This window comes from Cydia strobilella, chromosome 2 (assembly GCF_947568885.1).
Source record: "Cydia strobilella chromosome 2, ilCydStro3.1, whole genome shotgun sequence".
Classification (NCBI taxonomy): domain Eukaryota; kingdom Metazoa; phylum Arthropoda; class Insecta; order Lepidoptera; family Tortricidae; genus Cydia; species Cydia strobilella.
The window spans coordinates 24852644-24872974 of record NC_086042.1 but is presented as its reverse complement, the minus strand read 5'-3'; the positions used below and the strand labels follow the sequence as shown (position 1 = coordinate 24872974).

The 20331-nt window shown below is 40.1% G+C and overlaps 1 protein-coding gene and 1 non-coding gene across 4 annotated transcripts in view; one reads left to right on the top strand and one right to left on the bottom strand.

Annotated features, from left to right (window-relative positions):
• LOC134753715 (uncharacterized) overlaps positions 1-20331 on the bottom strand; it is a 158274-nt gene that overhangs the window by 130841 nt on the left and 7102 nt on the right. For 2 of the 3 annotated variants that reach the window (XM_063689655.1, XM_063689658.1), the window contains 3 exons: positions 6863-7033; positions 5864-5970; positions 5504-5628 (listed from right to left, as the gene is read on the bottom strand). In XM_063689655.1, the coding sequence (XP_063545725.1) occupies positions 5504-5628; positions 5864-5970; positions 6863-7033 (403 nt within the window). Of the gene's footprint in view, positions 1-5503; positions 5629-5863; positions 5971-6745; positions 6764-6862; positions 7034-20331 lie in introns of those variants that run through there. The other variant, XM_063689662.1, reaches the window with a different exon arrangement.
• Positions 19902-19974, top strand: Trnaa-agc (transfer RNA alanine (anticodon AGC)). Its single transcript has one exon. It is a non-coding gene; the product is annotated as a tRNA-Ala (tRNA).

Sequence of the window (20331 nt, the reverse complement as noted above, 5' to 3'; positions counted from 1 at the left end):
ACTTACTTTTTATTTCCTATTTGACTACGGAACCCTAAAAAACAGAGTATTGTATGAGATCGTTCCCAGATGGAGATAAGAACGGCCCGGGCACTGGCGGAAATTGCGACGGTGTTTAATTATATTGTCTTAGTCCGCTGAAATGGGGACTTACAGAGAAATAAAAATATGTTCGAATTAAAAATAAAATAACCTAGTACGGCAAGGTAATAAAATTAATTACCTAAACATACATTTTGGCGTCAATTTTTTTTTCAATAATTTAAATAAAGTATCATATATCGCCAAATGCATATAATAATACTTAACATCAAATCAAATACCTATCTATTAAGAAGCATCACAGGTTCTGCTCGTAGGTTATTTTACTACGTATTATGGGGCTAACCGACTTTTTGAGTTTAGTCTGATATCAAAATGCACGTTGTGCGATTTATACTCATAATCCGCAAAAATAAAACACTATGCAGAGTGTGATAAGGTAAATAACTAACACTGGTGACATAATATGTAAATTTTAGATTTTTCAATATTTTAAATCCGTAATACTAATCTATAATCTAATTTGAAGTATTCAAATTATTTCAAATATGTATCTACTTATTGAGAAATATTGCGGCTTCTACTCGTTGACTTTTTTAATTTGATATCGTGATGCCCGTACGCATGTTGGGCAATTTATATTAATAATCAGCATACATTATCGAAAGTGAGACTGAAACCAATGTCACATTGTTAACCTAAATCTAAACTCAATGTAACCTAATAATCCGCCGCATACCTATCCATTTAGTTTCAATATCGTATTATCCAGCGGAAGCGAGCTTACGCAAATCAACGCGATTCTAATCTAATATAGCGCCAGTAGCGGAAGCGAGCTTACGCAAATCAATGCTTTTCTATTATCATAACACCAAATTGCGATTTTAATCTAATATCAATCAAGAATAACCCTCCAAACAGAGAGAAGAGTTGTCTAAGAATTCGTGCTTCGAATTTGACAGCTGGTGTAGATGGCGCTGTAAGGCTCCATGCGTTATGCGGTAACTGTTTGTCAAAAGTTAACGTTTGACTGTCGTATTACCACAAAATATATAGTGTCACACAGTACAATTTGCTTCAACTTCAACTGTCAAATGCAGGGTACGATTTTTTCATTTGCTATAAATACTACAACATACAAGGTACCCCTTTTTTCTTACCTTTATTACTCTTCTACGGTCAATAACTGTTTGCTCCAGGTTATTGTCTATCGTCACGAATCTATGCGTTTTACGCAACGAGGTAAAGTTCAAAAGAATACATGTGAATACCAAGCGTTGCTATTATGAGACGGGTTTTCTTCTATCATCGCGTGTTTCATTTTAATCTAAAACCGAACAAACATTGTAATTGGTACAAATTGAACAAGAAACTATTACGTAACAATGGCTCTTTAAAAGTGGTTAGTCCACTTATGACGATAAAATAAAATGTCAACTTAACTTTTAAGCGTTAATTTAAAATGTATTCTTACTTATTTATTAAGGAAATTAATTGTTGTAAGCCGTCAGTAATCACAATAAAACTATGACCCTACAGCGAAATAGAAATTTAGATTTTCGATATTCGCGGTAGACGCGGTGCAGTGTTCCGAGTGTCAGCTGAAGCAATAAGTATCTTTGATATGATCTGCTAGCACTATAACTTTTTAAACCCAAAACTATAACTGATACATTCAAATAATCACAAAACCTCATTTTGATTACCAAATGTGTATTATAATTACAAATCTCAAACTGCACATGCCAACAGTCCAATTAGTTCCGAATTCAAACTAGAAGTGGAGCGGTTATTGCGGAAACAACCGCGCCGTTGTAATCTGTTCGGGTATTGGGAAAGTTGGGAGTGTTGGGACATGTGTTCAACATCTCGGTGTACTTGTTTGTTTTGATAAGCGAGAGGAGAATACAACTACTTATCTATACACCAACTGTGATTGGTAACCAAGCGAGCGCAAAGCGAGAGCGAAGCTTCGCTTCTTCAGCTTTATCAAAACTGCTGTCGTATGTTTGTCCGGCTGTTTTCCTCTACAGGTTGCATTTCACTAGACTTATATTGACCGGGATATAGACCGTGATTACCTTTTGTATTATTTGTGAGCTCCCGATATTTCGACGCAGTTACATGCATCATGTTCACGGGTGACTGAAGATAGCGGGTGGGTGTCAAAGTTGTGTAGACAGCGCTCTGTCTACCCTCATTCTTGTGCGTAACATGATGCATGTAACTGCGTCGAAATATCGGGAGCTCACAAATAACACAAAAGGTAATCACGGTCTATATCCCGGTCAATATAAGTCTAGTGAAACTAACCGTGAATCATTCAAAACTCTAAAGGTTGCATTTCTCCTGATTTCTAGTGAAATTTTGTGAGCAATTTTGATCATTATATGGCGAAGCAATATATTTATGCTATACATACACATAGTCGCGAGGTCTACGGCTCACAGAGCCACTAATGTTAAGCAATAGGTATTCGAATTACAAATCTCAAACTACTGCACACGCCAACAGTCCAACTCCAACTACTAGTTCCGAATTCAAACTAGAAGTGGAGCGGTTAGTTACGAAAACAGCCGCGTCGTTGTAATCTGTTCGGGTATTGGGAAATTTGGGACATGTGTTCGATATCTTGGTGGATTGGTTTGTTTTGATAAGCGAGAGGAGAATAGGTAATATACGCAACTACTTACATCAGGCACTTTAATGCGGTATAATGTTAAAATAAACAGTAATCATGCTACATATTGGGGTAACTTCGAAAGCGGGATAATTTTGAAAATGGAAAATAGGATAAAACCAGAAACACTTCATACTTTAGCAACATTTACGCTACTGCAATGTTCAACAAGGCATGTTGCTTACTGTTGCTACAGTAGAAAGTGTTTCTAGTTTAGTAGATATTTGCCATTTTCAAAATTACCTCGCTTTCGAAGTTATCTCAATGCACCTTCCTTGAAATGTTTTAGAGTTAAATCTAGCTTGGATAATTTCATGCCATGTAGAGTATGGCTGAATTTTAAAATTAATAAAGTGGAATATTTTATGCCTTGTTTTGCGCAAAAAACTGACCCAAACACAAAGCGTAAACTAACAAACTCTCACTCAGCAAGCTTCGTCTGAAAAGCTCTCCATTATATCACGATTGCATTAAATACTGTTTTAACAGTTTCCTAACTAGTGGCTAAAACCAGTAGATACGTCCTACCAAAACTGTCATCTAACCATGTTTTTTATCAATATAATTTAAGCAGCGGCTATTTTCAGATACTCCACGAGGCACCGTCAAAACCTTCCGGTCTGCTGTAGGTACTCGTAATTTGACACCCGCACAGATCGGCCCACATTCCGCTTCTAAATTTAACCCTTCTGTCACTGTTCGGTCAAAGTTATAGACGTTCGCTCGGTAGCTTTAGGACAATTGCCTTTTAGTGATGACTTCATTGTCCCTCGAAAAAGGTTGCTTAATAAAATAATCAACTATCCGTCAATTTCAAAATTTCACAATACCCCGTTCTTTAACCTTACCGCACGAACCTACTCCTCCGAACTCTAACTAGATTCTCATTGCGTCTGCGTCTCACAGAATTTTCAGTTCTGTGACGCTTTATTACGTATATTTTTATACATAGATCGTTATAAAACTGACTCAAAATTTTATTGACATAAATGTCTTCCAGTTTGGTTAATGGTTTTAAAAAAACCGGCCAAGTGCGAGTCGGACCCGCGCACGAAGGGTTCCGTACCATTACGGGAAAAAACAGCAAAAAAATCACGTTTGTTATATGGGAGTCCCATTTAAATATTTATATTATTCTGTTTTTAGTATTTGTTGTTATAGCGGCAATAGAAATACATCATCTGTGAAAATTTCAACTGTCCAGCTATCACGGTTCATGAGATACAGCCTGGTGACAGACGGACAGCGGAGTCTTAGTAATAGGGTCCCGTTTTTACCCTTTGGGTACGGAACCCTAAAAAAGGCGCATTATTTGTTTAGAAACTCCTGAGAAACTGCCATTTGTATTTTATTTTGTTTTAAAACTCTGTTGACTTTTGCTGCACTACAAACATAACCTCGTAAGGCCTATGTGCGTTACAATGTAGTACATACACTCCATTACAATTTAGTTAGAACGTTTCAAAAAACAAAAAAAGTAGTATTTCTTTTGTTTCATTGTTGTCTCAAACAAGCTAAATTCGAAAGCACAGCTCTTACCATGTCAGGGAGTATTGGGATCCTCGGTGTCGCGACGTCCAATTCCGTAGCCACCTGGAAGGGAAGCCTGCGCTGGCATCCAAAAAACTCGGTGTGCGCAATAAAGCGAAGCAATACTTTACTCCGGGGCAAAGACGGCTGCTATATAAATCGCAAGTCAGATCCCATGTGGAGTACTGCTGTCACCTTTGGGCAGGAGCACCTGGATGCCAGCTTGGACCCTTCGACACAGTCCAAAGGCGCGCTGTACGAATAATCGACGATCCCAAACTCACAAGGGGTTTTGAACCTTTAAGGAGAGACTTTGCCTCCATGTGTGTTGTTCTATACCGCTTGTACAATGGGCAGTGCTCTGAAGAATTGTTTGGCATGATGCCAACGGCCGCTTTCTATCACCGCACCGCTCGCCGTCGGCAGGGTGTTTATCCTCACACTAGAACCTGAACCGCAAAATACGAGAAATGGTCGCGTATTTTGCGGTTTAAGAGGAATTTCCTCCCGCGGACACTTCGGCTGTGGAATGAGTTTTTAAAGGGTCGGCAACGCGCATATCTGGTGTTGCAGGCGTCCATAGGCTACTGTGACTTACCATCAGGCGGCCCGTATGCTTATTTACCACCGACGTGGTATTAAAAAAATATTCATTCCAATTTACTATGCAACAAGGTTTAAATTAAAAGTAGGAATATTTTGTACGTTGGGCCTTACGAGGTTACGGGTTTCGTGCCCGCTGACCGGTTCTCGTTTGCACCAAAAGAATCAACTTCGCCCCATCTAGTTAGCGACCCGCTGTGCCCGCAACTATTTATATTCCACCACTTTGCCCAATATTGGACTAGTTTATTCCGCCCGACTCGCTGGATGAATTCTAACATTTCTAACTAAATATTTTGTGTTTGTTATAAGTAGTTTAAGCTGTCACTAATGTCTCTATTATAGTTAGCAGTTAACATAGATTTGATGTTGCTGTTAATTCTCAGCATCCCAACCATTAGACAGTTGTATTATGCTTCAGTGCCCGAGATAAACTCGGGTACCGTATCCCAAGGATTGACGAAGGCAGATTAGATCTGAATGGGGACTGTACGATATGTTGTATATTTAGTACAGTCAAGGGCATAAATATATATACATTCCCAAAGTTTTAAAAATATGTGTACGCTCTTACACCTTAGACAATAAAGTCGTGTTCACATATTTTTGGCCATTTGTCTGGATCGATATTTTTGCCTTCGACTGTACCTTGCTCGCACACGTAGCCAGCGACGGTGATGCCCAGGCCTAGCGCGGAGTCCTTGTTGAGGTCCACTTGATAGCTCAGGGTCTCTGGCTCCCCTGTACCACGAATCGCCATGTCGAGCGGCAGCCTGCATTACAAACAAACTATTAATAGATAAATCTTAAATGTTATTTATAATGTTCAATGCATTCATACTTAATTCGCGTATTTTAAGAATATTTAATATTTTCAGTGTCTCGCGGCCATTATTTTGGTGGTAGCGAGTGCTACAGTTTCGTTTGAACTTACAATAACACTAAAGTCACATTAATAGGTCTTGGTAACTTATCACATAGGCAAAAGCTACTTAGGAATATTATTACCTCATAGGTGGAGGTTGCGGGTCCGGCGGGGGCAGGATAAGCGGCGGCGGGCGGGGAGAAGGCGCGAGCGCCCCGCGCGGCACCACAGCTACCATGGATGCTACAGGCTATAACAAACGTTACATTTTAACAAACATTTTTCGCTACATAGCAGTAAACAGTGCTACGGCGTAGCACACACCTAAACAGTTGATGTCATACGACTGTCATACACATCTTCATACAGCCAAAGCTAAGTGTGAAACACTTGCTATAATGTGATGCTGTTGATGCCCAACCCTGACCATTACAGAGCCCGATTTAGGTTTAACAATTTGTTATGGTTAACTGGTTTTGATACGATCTTTCACGGTCGTCTTGGTGATTCGCGCGCATCTCACGCACTCACGGTGTTCACTTCATTTCGCATGCACAAAGTCGTATTGACGGGAGCAAAAATGCAATTCTTATATCGACATATTCGACATCCATATGAAGCAATTGAATGATCGTAATTATAAAACATTTCGTTCGTGCCTAAATAAAATGGCCACTTAATTGAAATTGTGTTGATAAAGAAAATGAGACACATTAACGTCAATTTATGTCGGTGAAATAGGTATTATTCGATCCTTGTTTGTTAATCAATTTACCCGATTTTTTACAATATGTCGATAAGCATAACTGAAAGGGTTTCGCAAGTAATGGGAAAAGTACCTATATAGAATTGACGCGCTTATTTTATAATTGAGGAGAGTATTTTCAAAAGGGCTTATTTCTCTATGAACACCATACAAAAATAAGCCTATGGATGTCGATAGAAGAGTCGATATTTATTTTAGCACTAGTAGAAGAGCATTTTTGCTCCCGTCAAACCGGGGTTCATGATGACTGATGGCGTACCCTGTGATGCAGCCTCTCCTAGATAATAGTGGACGAGAGCAAACACCGGACCCGCATCTTCGTAAAGAGCTTCTGTTCGAGATCGAGGCAATTAATGTAACTGTGGTGATGACTTACCCTGTGGTGCAGCCTCTCCTCTATAATAGTGGGTGGAGGCGACACCGGAGCCGCATCTTCGCAAAGAGCACCAAAGCCGTCATGTCCTGCCTCGGCCAACCTCCGTTCCAGCTCGACTGGGTCAGTCAGCAGTCTAGATGGAACCACCGGCGCTTGTGAAGCGCCGAGAGACTGTGAACAAACGAGTTGCTATCAAAATATTATTTTCATATTTCATGCTCTGAAAGTGGGTCATTGTTGTTCTGAAAAGTGCGCAGAAAGTGATTCGTTTCTGCTCTAGTGCAGAAAAGGGGCGAGATTATACAACCCTGGCGGACCCCTGCACTGGGGTGAAAACTGTGAGAAACTACTTCGTCAATTCTAACTGATGCCGTTCCATCATCATAAAGCCGTCGCAGAATGTATATGAGGTGATTAGGTGCTCCCATATCCAAGAGAGTTTTCCAAAGTTTTAGCCATTTCACTGAGTCGAATGCCTTCGGACTGACCTTGGGACCGGACCGGAATTACCTCGGGACGATGCAACTCGATCCAGTGATTTGTACCCGACTCAAGGAGATGCTGAGCAATAGCTGACTTGCGAACACCATTGTTCTTGACGCAGGGATGTGTTCTATAATTTTGCAGGCAATACCCTAATAGCATTTTCTTGTAGGCATTTGGTTGGGCCTTTGTAAACGTATTAGTTGGGCAACCGTTATATTTGGCCGAACGATTTGCTAGAGGGCCCTAGACAAAGGCCCTACCGATGATTCCCAACAGAGGGTCATAAGAGTATTTTTTACGTTGGGCCTCTTTAAATAAATCATACAATTTCAGGGCAATCTAGCTAGTCGTTTTAAAATGAGAGCGTAACTACGTTTGTATGGAGAACCGAGCTTGCCAGGGACTCTTAAGATGGATTATTATTTAAGTGCCAGCAGGTAAATAATATCCGAATTTCATCCAAACCGTTAAACCATAACCAAGCTCGTTTGATTCGCTGTCCTGGGGCTATTTTATTAATCCAGAGCTCTTTCACTTAATTTATTTTATATTTAGTACAAAATACCCTTTTTATAACTCCATAAATATTCGAGGTTGCCCTAAATATGGCCAATTAATAATCGAAAAATTGCGCCGGCACGCTCCAGGATTTGTTCACTGGCAAAAATATTTGACGGAAATTTGTCGCTCGCCCGACGAATGCCAAATAGTAACGGGCAAAAATCAGAGCGGAGTTTTTATTTTAACTACCACCATATAAGCTTGAGAAACAAAGGGATTACTTGCGGTTTGATTTATTATGCCAGTTTGACATTGCTAAGAATGCTAAGGGTTTCTGCTAGCCATGCTGTAGTGTTATATAAGCCACCGAAATGAAAGGGATTTGTGAGTAGATTACAAATATATAACATAGTATGTACAACATTTTCACTAATACTTGGTCTAACAAATTATTTGAAAACGTTCAAAAATTTCACAATCCAGTTGACTTTGAACTGCTAGTTGAATAACAACAGCTGTTAGTTGAATAATAGTAAAATTTTCTGTTACAGTAGACTAGACTAGTAGAAAATTATACTGTTATTCAAATTGATGTACTTCTCTTATTTTTTATTATTTCTGGTTAATTATTTTTGAACATTATATAGAGGATATTTACAGTCACTTGGTATGTATTTTAGAATAATCCCTCAATGGTTTTCAATCTCGAGCAGTTCAACATTTTTAGACGTTTTCTCTTCTAATTTGTTAGACCAAGTAGTGAAAATGTTATAATGTGGTTATATATTTGTAACCTACTCACAAAGCCCTTTCATTTGACACCTCATATGGTATCTTTAAATTATAGGAAAACAAAAAACAAATATTCTTTGTATCGCCGACTATCTGACGTCACAGATACTACCCCCACCATTTTCGCGCTTGTCATCTCATATATTTGTGTTCAGGACATCATACTGAATGCATTGATACTAATTATATCCATATCCGCGATGATATGAACGAAAATCAATTTCTAGAAGACTTTTAGTATAGACAAAATACCGACTTACTAAGAAAACGATCAAAGGCAAACAAGTATTGTTCAAACATCGGCGGACCCGCTCGTTTACTTATCAAATAGTGGTGTCATATAGCTCGATTCCTATCCCTACGAACCATTCAAGCGAATTTAGGTAAATGCCGCACCTTTATGGACGAACCGCGAATCATCTTCATATAGATAAGGCAACAATATTATTGTCAACGATTCTCGAAATACGCAGACATCGTTTGCCTACATCTTTTCTACTGTCATTGCGTTTTCTTTACGCTTCCGCTTTTGGGTACTCTTGACCTGACCTTTTCTATAATATCTTTAATTTTAACAACCGATATTTTCTGCGTTTCTCTCACAGTCAGTGAAATAGATACTTCGGCTATAGACGACATAGTATATTATACTATATAATATACTATTTCTGGATGCTCGCGGGTATGAGAAATATTTGAAATTTAACACTTGAGTGTCAACAAAGTTTACATTTTTGCCACGAATAGTCATCGTAATGTCATCGCATACTACTACGATAGCGACTACCCCAAACGCCAAACCCATATTTCAATCAACTCCAGACCCGAACTGAAATCACAGTAATGGCGGCCACAGTGGCCACACCCCGCACCCGTCATACGCGTCTCATTTTAATGACGTTATGGCGCCTTGATGTGGACATTAATGTACATATTCCAAATTACATGTTGTGTATTGTGTATTGTTAAAGGAACAAAGCTTAAATACTGTATTTACTCTAAAGTAAATATGACAATGACAACATCACGCTTTGATATTGATCTATTGATTTTAGATTATCTACTATTTAAATGTACGCAGATAATAACATATGATTGGACTTTATCTTGATGAACAGTGAACATGTAGATTAAGCTACATGAAATGGGTTGTAGGGCAATTTTTCCTGTCCATTAGGCAGCTGCTTTTCACTGATATAATTGTTTTTTTTTATTAAGTCGAAACTCGAGTTCTGACCCGAGTCTGTTGTAGAAACTTGTCCTTTAAGATCTCTTTTTTTTATTCACAATGCATTGTGTTCATGTAAAATCCATGGGTTATTCATGGCTTATTTTCTTTACTGCTACTTAATATCTAGATAAAACCTACAAATATGGTGACGGAGTCCCCGCCGAGAACCCGCCTAGCGGGTCGCTGGCAGTGAATGTGTTATAAGAATTTGGAATGACTACTTAATTGGATAGTAGAGATCACTCTTGCCAAATCGAGTGATAGAGAGATTGCATATACATGAAAAATTTTACCCATACCGCCGTGACTCGGGTGGCCTAGTAGTTATGACGTCAGCTGTGAATGCAGAAGACACTGGTTCAATCCCAGTCCTAGGCGCTAGAGGCCTTGGTCACTTTTTCTTTCTATGACATCTATTTCATCCTTAAAAACAAACAGTATTTTGCCAATTATAGACTGGTTCTCCGCGTTCGACTATTCCACACTAAATGAGAAATAAGAAGACACAAAGGTCTAAAATAATGCCTCAAATTAACAAAGCAACGCCTATTGACTGCTAATAGCGTAATGTCGTTATATCACGCGATTGTCGCGCGATAATCGGTGAATCAGTCAACGTCGTCGGCAGCGTCGGTGGAGGAAAAACAGTGGCGAAATGTATTGTGTAGTGCCTTCTAGCCGAATACCCAGTGTGAGGCCCGTAGGGAAATTAAGTAACTGATTTTGGTTTGTTTTGCAAAGCGACAGGAAAATGTATCGACGCATGCGAGGTAAACAACAACACGCTTAGGATTGTCTCCTTTACGTAATACATACGGTCATGAAATCAAATTTCTGAAAATACACAGAAAAACGGAAATGTTTTGGAGCTTTCAATTTTGAAATCAACAAAAATACATTAAAAAGAGGCGAATTAATTTGGACGTCACCAACATCGAAATCTTGATGGGATTCGACTGATTGTTATATTAGGTGCCTACCCTACCCTGTACTTACCCTACTGAATTGACAATTGTCATACTTTTACCTTGTTACAATAATATTTACGAATATCATATTACCTAGATCCATTAATGCTTGTTCTGTAGCACCAATCTCAAGTCACTAATTTTGTTAAAAGTACTAACTATGCAAAGCCGATTAGGCATCTTTTCCAAAATTGTCAATAACTATATTATTTTAGAAATAAGCCATTAGAGAATGTATTAAATTGTTTCCCTTATTCCCTTGCAGTCAATTTCATGTTTAAATTGGTGTAGTTGAAGTATAAGACATCGCTGTACGAAAACATATTATGACACCGTATTACGCCATCTAGTTTGGCTGTCAAATTTGAGAGCACGATTTTTTTAGACACACCGCTTCTACAATCACCCTACCCTTTGGTAATAAGTACCGGTAAACTCGGGTTGCTTTAAATCGCGGTAGAACATTGATCAGATTTTAAAACTATATAAGGAATAGGTTTCTGAACTGCTTTATCGTGTATTTCTGTACATTGCGAACCACGTCATAAAATTCTTAAGCTTCAGTTTAAAAATAAACTTCCCATTTCTAAAAAATCGATAATCAATGTTTCCCGCGATCAAAGTCTAGCCCAGTTTACGGTAGTAAGTTTGCGTTCAGTGTGCAACCTTGACGTTGCGTTACTATGGTACTATTCAGTTTACGAAGTGGCCCAGAGGGTCTGTTGGCAGACCGCTGGCGCCGAATCTCCAGTGCCAAGATAGCTTTTAGGTCAGATTCCGAATTTGCTCGTCCCACATTTCAGGAAATATTGCCATTAACTTTATATAGTTCATCAATAACCGCGGTATTTTGTTATCCGAGGATTTCAGAAATAAGAGAGGATAAACTATTATATTGCTATAATAATAAATAAATATACATAAGGTCAATTCGAGTAAGTGTGGCTGACCTTCACATTGGGGCCTCTTTACACATTGATTAGTGTTTATTGCGAGTTCATACATTAGCCACTAAACGCATGTAGTAGGAAGTAAAAGGACAGCCACACTTACCCGTATGCCACACTTATCCGTATTGACCTTGCTGTATACTGTGCATACATGTAGGTACTTTAGTTTTCTGCCGCCTACCGGCAGAGACAAATAAATGTCAGTCTCGAATTACGTGTGTTTCATTCGCCGTCCTTCGAAAGCATTTCCCAGTATACACCATTTGGCGACGAGTCCGGTTAATAAATTTGGTGTTCAGCAAGTGTTTAAGTGTTAAAATCATGAATGAAAATCAAAAACCCGACCTTAGTGCCCTCAAAGAGTTTAAAATGAATGTCGACGTATGGTCGACCTACGTCAGCAGATTGAAGGCGTGGTTCACTATACAAGATGTAAAAGTTGTTGATTTTTCGAAATACCTAGTTGCGGTAGTGGGCACCGAGCCTTTAGATTTGATCATAGACCTGTGCTACCCGGAGACACCCGAAAAGGTTGGTTTCGATAAAATTGTAACCTTAGTCGAAGAACATCTTTCACCAAAAAGGTCAATAATCGCGGAACGAATGATCTTTAGGGCATGTAAACAAGTCGAAGGTCAAACCATAAGCGAGTACCTCGTGCAATTGAAGAAACTGAGTAAGCATTGTAAGTTTTCGGATAACAACATTTTGAAGGAAAACATACGGGACCAATTTGTTTACGGCTTACTAAGCGAGCGCATTCGTCAGCGAATGCTCACAGAGGACGACGACCTCACGTTGAAACGCGCCACGGAATTGGCGTTGTCGCTGGAGGCGGCCGTTCGAGACTCCAAGTCAGCGGGGCTGGCTCAGCAGCCGGCAGCCGCGTCGGGCAACCGCAGCGAAGCGGAGCCCGTGTTCGCGGTCAGCGGCGGCGGCGCGCCGCGCCAGCGAGGCGGCGGCGGCAGTGGCGCGCGGGCTCGAGGCTCGCGCCACAGGCCTCAGCGTCGAGGCTACGGCGACTACGGCCGAGGAGGGTCGACATCGTCAGGAGGACAGTGCTATCGTTGTGATGGACGACATCCGGAGCAACAGTGTTCATTTAAAAATAGTGAGTGCTATGTGTGCGGTGATGTAGGTCATATCGCCAAAATGTGTCGTTTTAGAAAAAATCCCAAACAAGTACATCGCGTCATCACTGAGGGGATCGATGGACTGCAATCTGACGAGTCCGAGTCCGAGGACGGGCCCCTACAAGTCTATCAGCTGAGCGACGCCGACGCGGAACCAGATACTAAGTGGATGGTTAAGGTAAACGTCAATAACGTTTTATTAATTATGGAAGGGGACACTGGTTCCGCAATTAGCGTTATATCCTTTAGTATATATAAGGAACATTTTGGTAATTGTAAACTATACCCATACGAGTCGAATTTAACAATGTACAGTGGTCAAAAGGTGAAACCAAAAGGTATAATTATTTGTACGGTACAACTCGGTAACCAAACTGTACATGGCTTAAAATTGGTTGTCTACGATAATAATTCTAGTCCACCGTTGCTAGGCCGTAATTGGTTGAGGGCTTTCGGTATTGAATTTCCGCGCATAAATGATAACAATAATGTGAACTCTGTGAACGTAAAAGTTAGTAGTGAAAATATCTGTACGAAACTAATAAAGCTGTTTCCAAATGTTTTTGCGGACGGTATTGGTACTTTTAACAAAACAAAATTAAGATTAGATATAAATAGTGACGTAACGCCCGTGTGGCGGCGGCCCCGGCCCGTGCCGATCGCGCTGCGGCCCGCCGTGGAGGCCGAGCTGGAGCGACTGCAGCGCGAGGGCATCATTTCGCCCGTGGAGTGGAGTGACTGGGGGACACCCGTGGTGCCGGTCATCAAGAAAAATGGGGACGTTCGGCTGTGTGGAGACTTTAAAACAACGGTTAACCCGGTTTTAGTCGATGATAAGTACCCTATTCCGCGGATCGATGACATATTTTCGTCACTCCAGGGCGGGAAATATTTCAGTAAAATTGATCTGAGTCAAGCCTATCTGCAAATTGAATTAGATGAAGATTCTAGGAAATTATGTACTATAGTCACTTTACACGGGATGTTTTGTTATAATAGATTACCGTTCGGTATCAAGTGTGCCCCAAACAAGTTTCAAAGAATAATGGATAAATTATTTAGAATGCGGTATGTTACTTGTTATTTAGATGATTTGAACGTGACGGGTGTAGACTTCGAAGACCACTGGCAACGATTGTTAAAAGTTTTCAGTATTTTGTCAGATTGCGGTTTGCGTGTTGCCCCAAATAAGTGTAGTTTTTTTCAAACGTCGGTGTCATATCTCGGCTATATTATTGACGCCGACGGGTTACATACAGAAGTAAATAAGGTAGACGCAGTTAATAATACACCTGTGCCTACCAACGTAAAAGAGTTAAAAGCCTTCCTAGGCTTAGTCAATTATTATGGCAAATTTTTGAGAAACCTGAGTGACGTATTGAGTCCGCTATACGAACTCTTAAGAACTGAAAACGAGTTTGTGTGGAGCTCGGCGTGCGACGCGGCATTCAAAAAAGTGAAACGGTTACTAGCAAAGGCCCCTGTGCTCGCGCACTTCGACGACGCACGGCCGGCGTCAGTGATATGCGACGCGGCGCCGGGCGGCGTCGCCGCTGTTCTAGCGCAGCGCGGGCCCGACGGCCGCGAGCACGCCGTGCTGCACGCATCGCGCACGCTCAACGCCGCTGAAAAGAATTACGCGCAGATTTGTCGAGAAGGATTAGCGGTTATTTTTGGGGTAACCAAATTTCACGACTATATTTTTGGCAGGAAATTCACTCTTGTCACGGATTGTAAACCGTTGGCATCAATATTTAGCGAAAAAAAAGGGATACCGCTCATGGCAGCGAGCCGACTTCAAAGATGGGCAGTAATATTAGGCGCATATAATTATGAAGTGAAATGCATTGGTACACAACATAACTGCTTGGCAGATAGTTTGTCCAGAATACCGGTTCCAGATGATAATGTTCGATCACGTGTCGATACGTACTTGCATTTTGTAGAAGACTCGGCGCCGATAAACTACAAAAGCATCGCGAAGAGTACGACGTCGGATAAAATTTTACAACAGCTTACCAACGCGATTAAAACAAATTGGTTGTACTGTAACAGCGAAGACCTCAAGCCGTATTTTAATATAAGACAATATTTGAGCGTCGAACAAGGTTGTATTTTATACGGACATCGTGTAATTATCCCGACTAGTTTACGTGCACAAATATTAAATCAATTGCACGAAACTCACCAAGGCATGGTGAAATGTAAGAGTTTAGCGCGCAACTATGTGTACTGGCCTAGCATCGACGCCGACATCGAGCGCGTGTGTCGCGCGTGCGACACGTGCGCGCGGGAGCGCGCGGCGCCTGCGCCGGCACCCCTGCATCCGTGGGTATGGCCGCAAGAAACGTGGTACCGTTTGCATTGCGATTTTTTTTCATTGACAAACAATACGCTATATTATTTCGTTATTGTAGATGCTCATTCGAAATGGATCGAAGCGTATCGCGTTCCGGGTACCTCCGCCAAATCCACAATCGCGAAATTACGTCATGTTTTTAGTCAATTCGGCTTTCCGCTCGAACTCGTGTCTGATAACGGGCCACCGTTCAATAGCAATGAATTTGTGTGTTACTTGCAAAACAAGGGCATTCATCATACAACAGTCACACCTTACAAACCTAGTAGCAATGGATGCGGCGAGAATTGCGTGAAAATTGTTAAAACGGCATTAAAAAAAGCCATGCGGGATAAGGTCGACCTGGATGCTGCCTTGGAAGATTTTTTATCTATTTACAGAGCAACCCCACACACGATAACGGGAAAAACACCGGCGAGTCTAATGTTAAAGAGGGAGGTGCGTACGACCTTTGACCTCCTGCGGCCTAGTGTCAACGAGACGGTGCGACGTAAGCAAATTGCGCAAATGAGTCATAAAAAAGGTTCTTTGAGGGAATTCGCCGTGGGAGATCGAGTATATTTTAAGCTATATAAAAATAACAATTTTGCGTGGGAATCCGGTACCGTATGCGAACGGGTCGGTCCATTAACTTATTACATTCGCAGTGGCGGTAAGGTATATAAAAAACATGTAGACCAGTTGCACCGCGATTACTCGATCGTGCCAGATGAAGCTAACGATGTCGCTATCGATAGCTATGCAACGCCGGCGCAGGAGGAGCAAAGCGGGTCACCCGCGTCCGCGTCTGCGCCCGCGAGCCCCGCGGCGGCGGCCGGGGGCGCGCACACCCCGACACGGTCACCGCATGTACCGTCACCAGACGACACCCGCAGGCCGGGACCTAAAAGGACTCGCGTTCCACCTAAAAGATTTGGTTTTGACATAGACTAAACCATTCGGTTTCACTTTTGGACACTTATACTATACATATTTGTATTTCTAGTGTCTTAAGAATGTAGTATTGAATTAATACTTTCATGAATTTGGTTGACTTTGTAATACCAAATAAGTGCTTAGTTACTATACGTCATAAGGTTTAATTTTGTATCGAGAAGTATGTGTTATTAGTTATTAATCAATTTGTAGTATAGTACATTGCATAGTTATAAATTGGTTTGTGTGTATAAATATACCACGGTGTGTCAGTAGATATATTAAATATATAAAATGTGCTAAGATATATAGATATAGGTATAATTTTTTATTGTGTTCTCTCTCTCAGCTGTTTGTAGAATTATAAAAAACTGTGGGGGGAGAATGCTGTATACTGTGCATACATGTAGGTACTTTAGTTTTCTGCCGCCTACCGGCAGAGACAAATAAATGTCAGTCTCGAATTACGTGTGTTTCATTCGCCGTCCTTCGAAAGCATTTCCCAGTATACACCAGACCTTAATTTCAATAAGATTTCTTTAATCTTTTGGACTAACACCTAGAGTCGCCGTGCGTCGTATGTCGTGAGTAGTCGTACCCAAGAACGCTTATAACAGTTATAACTACTTGTTTTTTTATGACCGTTCAAAAGGTTAAGTGATCCCTTTTATGACATAATCTAAGGGAGCAAAATGACATATTTACGGCGAGGGCGTACAATTGAATCCTAAACGAAGCGAAGGATTCCATAATAGAATCCAGAGAGTAGCGAGGGATTCTAAAGTAGAATCCTGAGCATAGTGAGGGATTCAAGTATGTTACGCCCAAGATGGAAATAATTTTGCTACCATGTGACACATATTACTTTTCATATCACCTATTCCATCAGCTATTATTTAAGCTAAAAAAATTATGCGCAAAAAAATGTAAAAATAGTGTCCTAAAACAGAAAAGTGTTACTTTGATCCCTCCTAGCAGGGAAGAAGAGTGCCACTTTGATCCCTCCTAGCGGGGCAGAAAAAGCCCTTTTTCGAATTGGTGATGTGAAAAATTATATTCACATCCAAAACTACAACATTACACCTATCGATATCGATATCGTAATTTGACAGCAGAGCGTAAATTTTAAATTTGATTTTCATTGCAAAATCATCCTGATGTTGGTTTAGCATCATGTCTGCCTCCGCCGCTGTATCCGGTTCTAGTGAAATTGTGTAGCGTCAATTTATATTTCAATTTAGAAATTTAATTTTAACGCATAGTTTAATTTTATGAAGTATTGTAATGTTTTGCGTTACTGCGTTTTTGCGTTATTTAAACCTACTACATTTTTTTTTTATAAAACGCAAACAGAAACTATTGCAACCCAATTTTAACCTTAACCGGTTAGAGAATTGTATGGATTTTTTCTGTGTGATCATTTATCTGAATAACCATACATTTATTCAGTTTTAACCTCTAGCGACATACACAATGACCTACAATGAAATTTAAATCATTATTAAATAGAACAGAGTTGAATTTCTTTTATTTCGTTTGATTTTAAGACGAAACAATAGCTATTTCTTTTACAAGTAGTTGTAAACCTCTCATGCTAATATCGCTACGCTCGTGGTTCGAAAAATTGAATCTTGAGCGTTGCGAGAGTTTCAAGGCACCAGGGTTAAACAAATTTTGCCACCGAGTGAAACAAAAAAATTTCACCACACCAAGGAAAATACTAACTGTAATATATCAAACAAAATCAAAGCAAATCGATTCAAAATTAATCTTATTAATTATTTATCATTCAAAATCATCATTTAAAAGTCAATTTTACCAGCAAACATAAGAAAACAACACAAAATTTGCATTTGATCACTTTGCCTCACGTGTGTATAAAATGCAACTTTCTTATCAGTTTTTGTACAATCAAGAGAGCCTTTACCAGTTGGTGTGGTGAAAAATTAATTCTACTTTCTAATAATATTCCCTGTCCCGTTGTCTTTCTGTGTGTGGGTATGTAATCAAATCTTGCAAGTAAAATTTGATCCACTTCCCGGTTTTCAATGAAGCTGAAAATTTGCATACATATGTAAGCTATGCAAAATTATGGGACCATCGAGTTGATCTGATGATGGAGACAGGAGGTGGCCATAGGAACTCTGTGATAAAATAACGCAGCCTAATAAAATTGTTTTTTTTTTTTTTCACTTTTTAGTATTGTCTCGATGAGTATTAATTGCCTGTGGAAAGAAAAGTGCAATAAGCGATAAAAGCTTGTTCCAAAAATAACTTTTTTGCCAAAAACTTATTCTTATATGGTGGGCCGCTAAAGGTTAAGCTAAACAGACTCGTGAGGTGTACAGCACACACCTACTGGTCTCACTTTGCACCTCCGGCACAAAACATGTTAACAAGCCAATAAAAACGACACGCTTTTCAAACGACCGGTCAAGTTGGTACGCCGTCAGCCGTTTCCGGCTTGCATCCGGCGCTTCCGGTATGACTGTGACGTCACGTCCGGTTGGGGCTTAATTACAGCCTGGTTAATGAGCTCTGCGGTAATCAGCCGAGGCTTTCGATTTTGAGGAGGAGGAAATTGACATAATTACAAAATAACAGAGGTCATTAAAAATATTCTCTCCAATTTTAGTGCTTTTTCGGTTGCGTTCTAAAGGTCCTCGGGCTAAGATGGTGGATGAATGAAAGTGAAAATGAAAATTACTGAGATTAGTCTGTTCTCTCTCTGTTGTCTGTTCTTAGTAATCCCATAAAAGGCTTATTAGTTTCTATCTGACTGGTTTAAAGAGAAATATTATAAATAATAAATAAATAAAAATAAAAAATGTTATTTATTTAGGTATCAACCCATTACATTAAGAATAATTATTATATTAATCTAATTTATACATTCTAATCTATATTAAATTTTACTATTCTAAACTAAACTAAACTAATTATTACCTAATCTAACACTAATTAAATATTTGTAGCGGAGGCCTTGCTCATACAGTAGGTTGCGTACACTACGCTAACAATGCTGTTCATCGATTCGTTCACTCTCCCGACAAACGACCAGTGCCTTTCACGCATTATAGCGTAAAAGTCGTCTACTCTGTTCACGGCGAACATGCCAGATGCACTACACCGCCACGGTAGCCGTAACATTGCACGAAACGCGTTGTTGTACTGTACTCGAAGCTTATTGAACGATCGTTTCGTGTAATGGTACCACAGCTGACTGGTGTAGAACGCCTGACAGTACGCCCTGAACAAAGTTATTTTAGCTTGGTCGGAACAGTGAGCAAACCGACGCGCCAACATGTTACTTCTCATCGCTATGGCCCGCCGCTGTCTTTCGAGATCGTCATCGTCCTTTAGTCTGTCTGTCAAAACGTGCCCTAGATACTTAAAACTATTTACAGTTTTTAATTCTGTCCCGTTTAGCCTAACGGGAGGAACGATATCTGGGCCCTTGTCATATTTAAATACAATTAATTCGGATTTTTTAACATTATATTTTAGTCCGTGTGTTGCAGCATAACGCTCACAAATCGACACTAGTATCCTTAGGCCCGTGATAGAGGGGCCGATTATGCCGATTCATTCATCCACCATCTTAGCCCGAGGACCTTTAGAACGCAACCGAAAAAGCACTAAAATTGGAGAGGATATTTTTAATTACCTCGGTTATTTTGTAATTATTTGCTGTATTGTGTGGCATCTTGGTAGCTCAGATGGAAGAGCACTGGTCTAGCGATCCAGTGGTCATGGGTTCAAGTCCCACTCAAGACAGTAATTTTTTTCCACTTTTAATTTATTTCTAAGTTTAACTAAATGTATTTCATCCTATCTAGATGGATAATACAACCCTGTAAGCCCCTACCTATACTAATTCAAATTTTGTTAATTTAATAGTAAGGATTAACACCATCGCGTCCCACATTTTCTATTGTTCTTTTGAGCACAAGGTTACTAAAGCATTAAGCAAACGAAATGAAGCAAATCTCAAAGCGTCGGCGACGCCATTCGTGTTAGCGCTTCTAAACTGAGAGTGCTTTCACGCCACGACCTATATTTTCTAATTGGAGAAGTTACAAGAAAGTTTACTTTGCACTTGGTGGAAAAATTCTTAGCTTTTAATATTGTGAA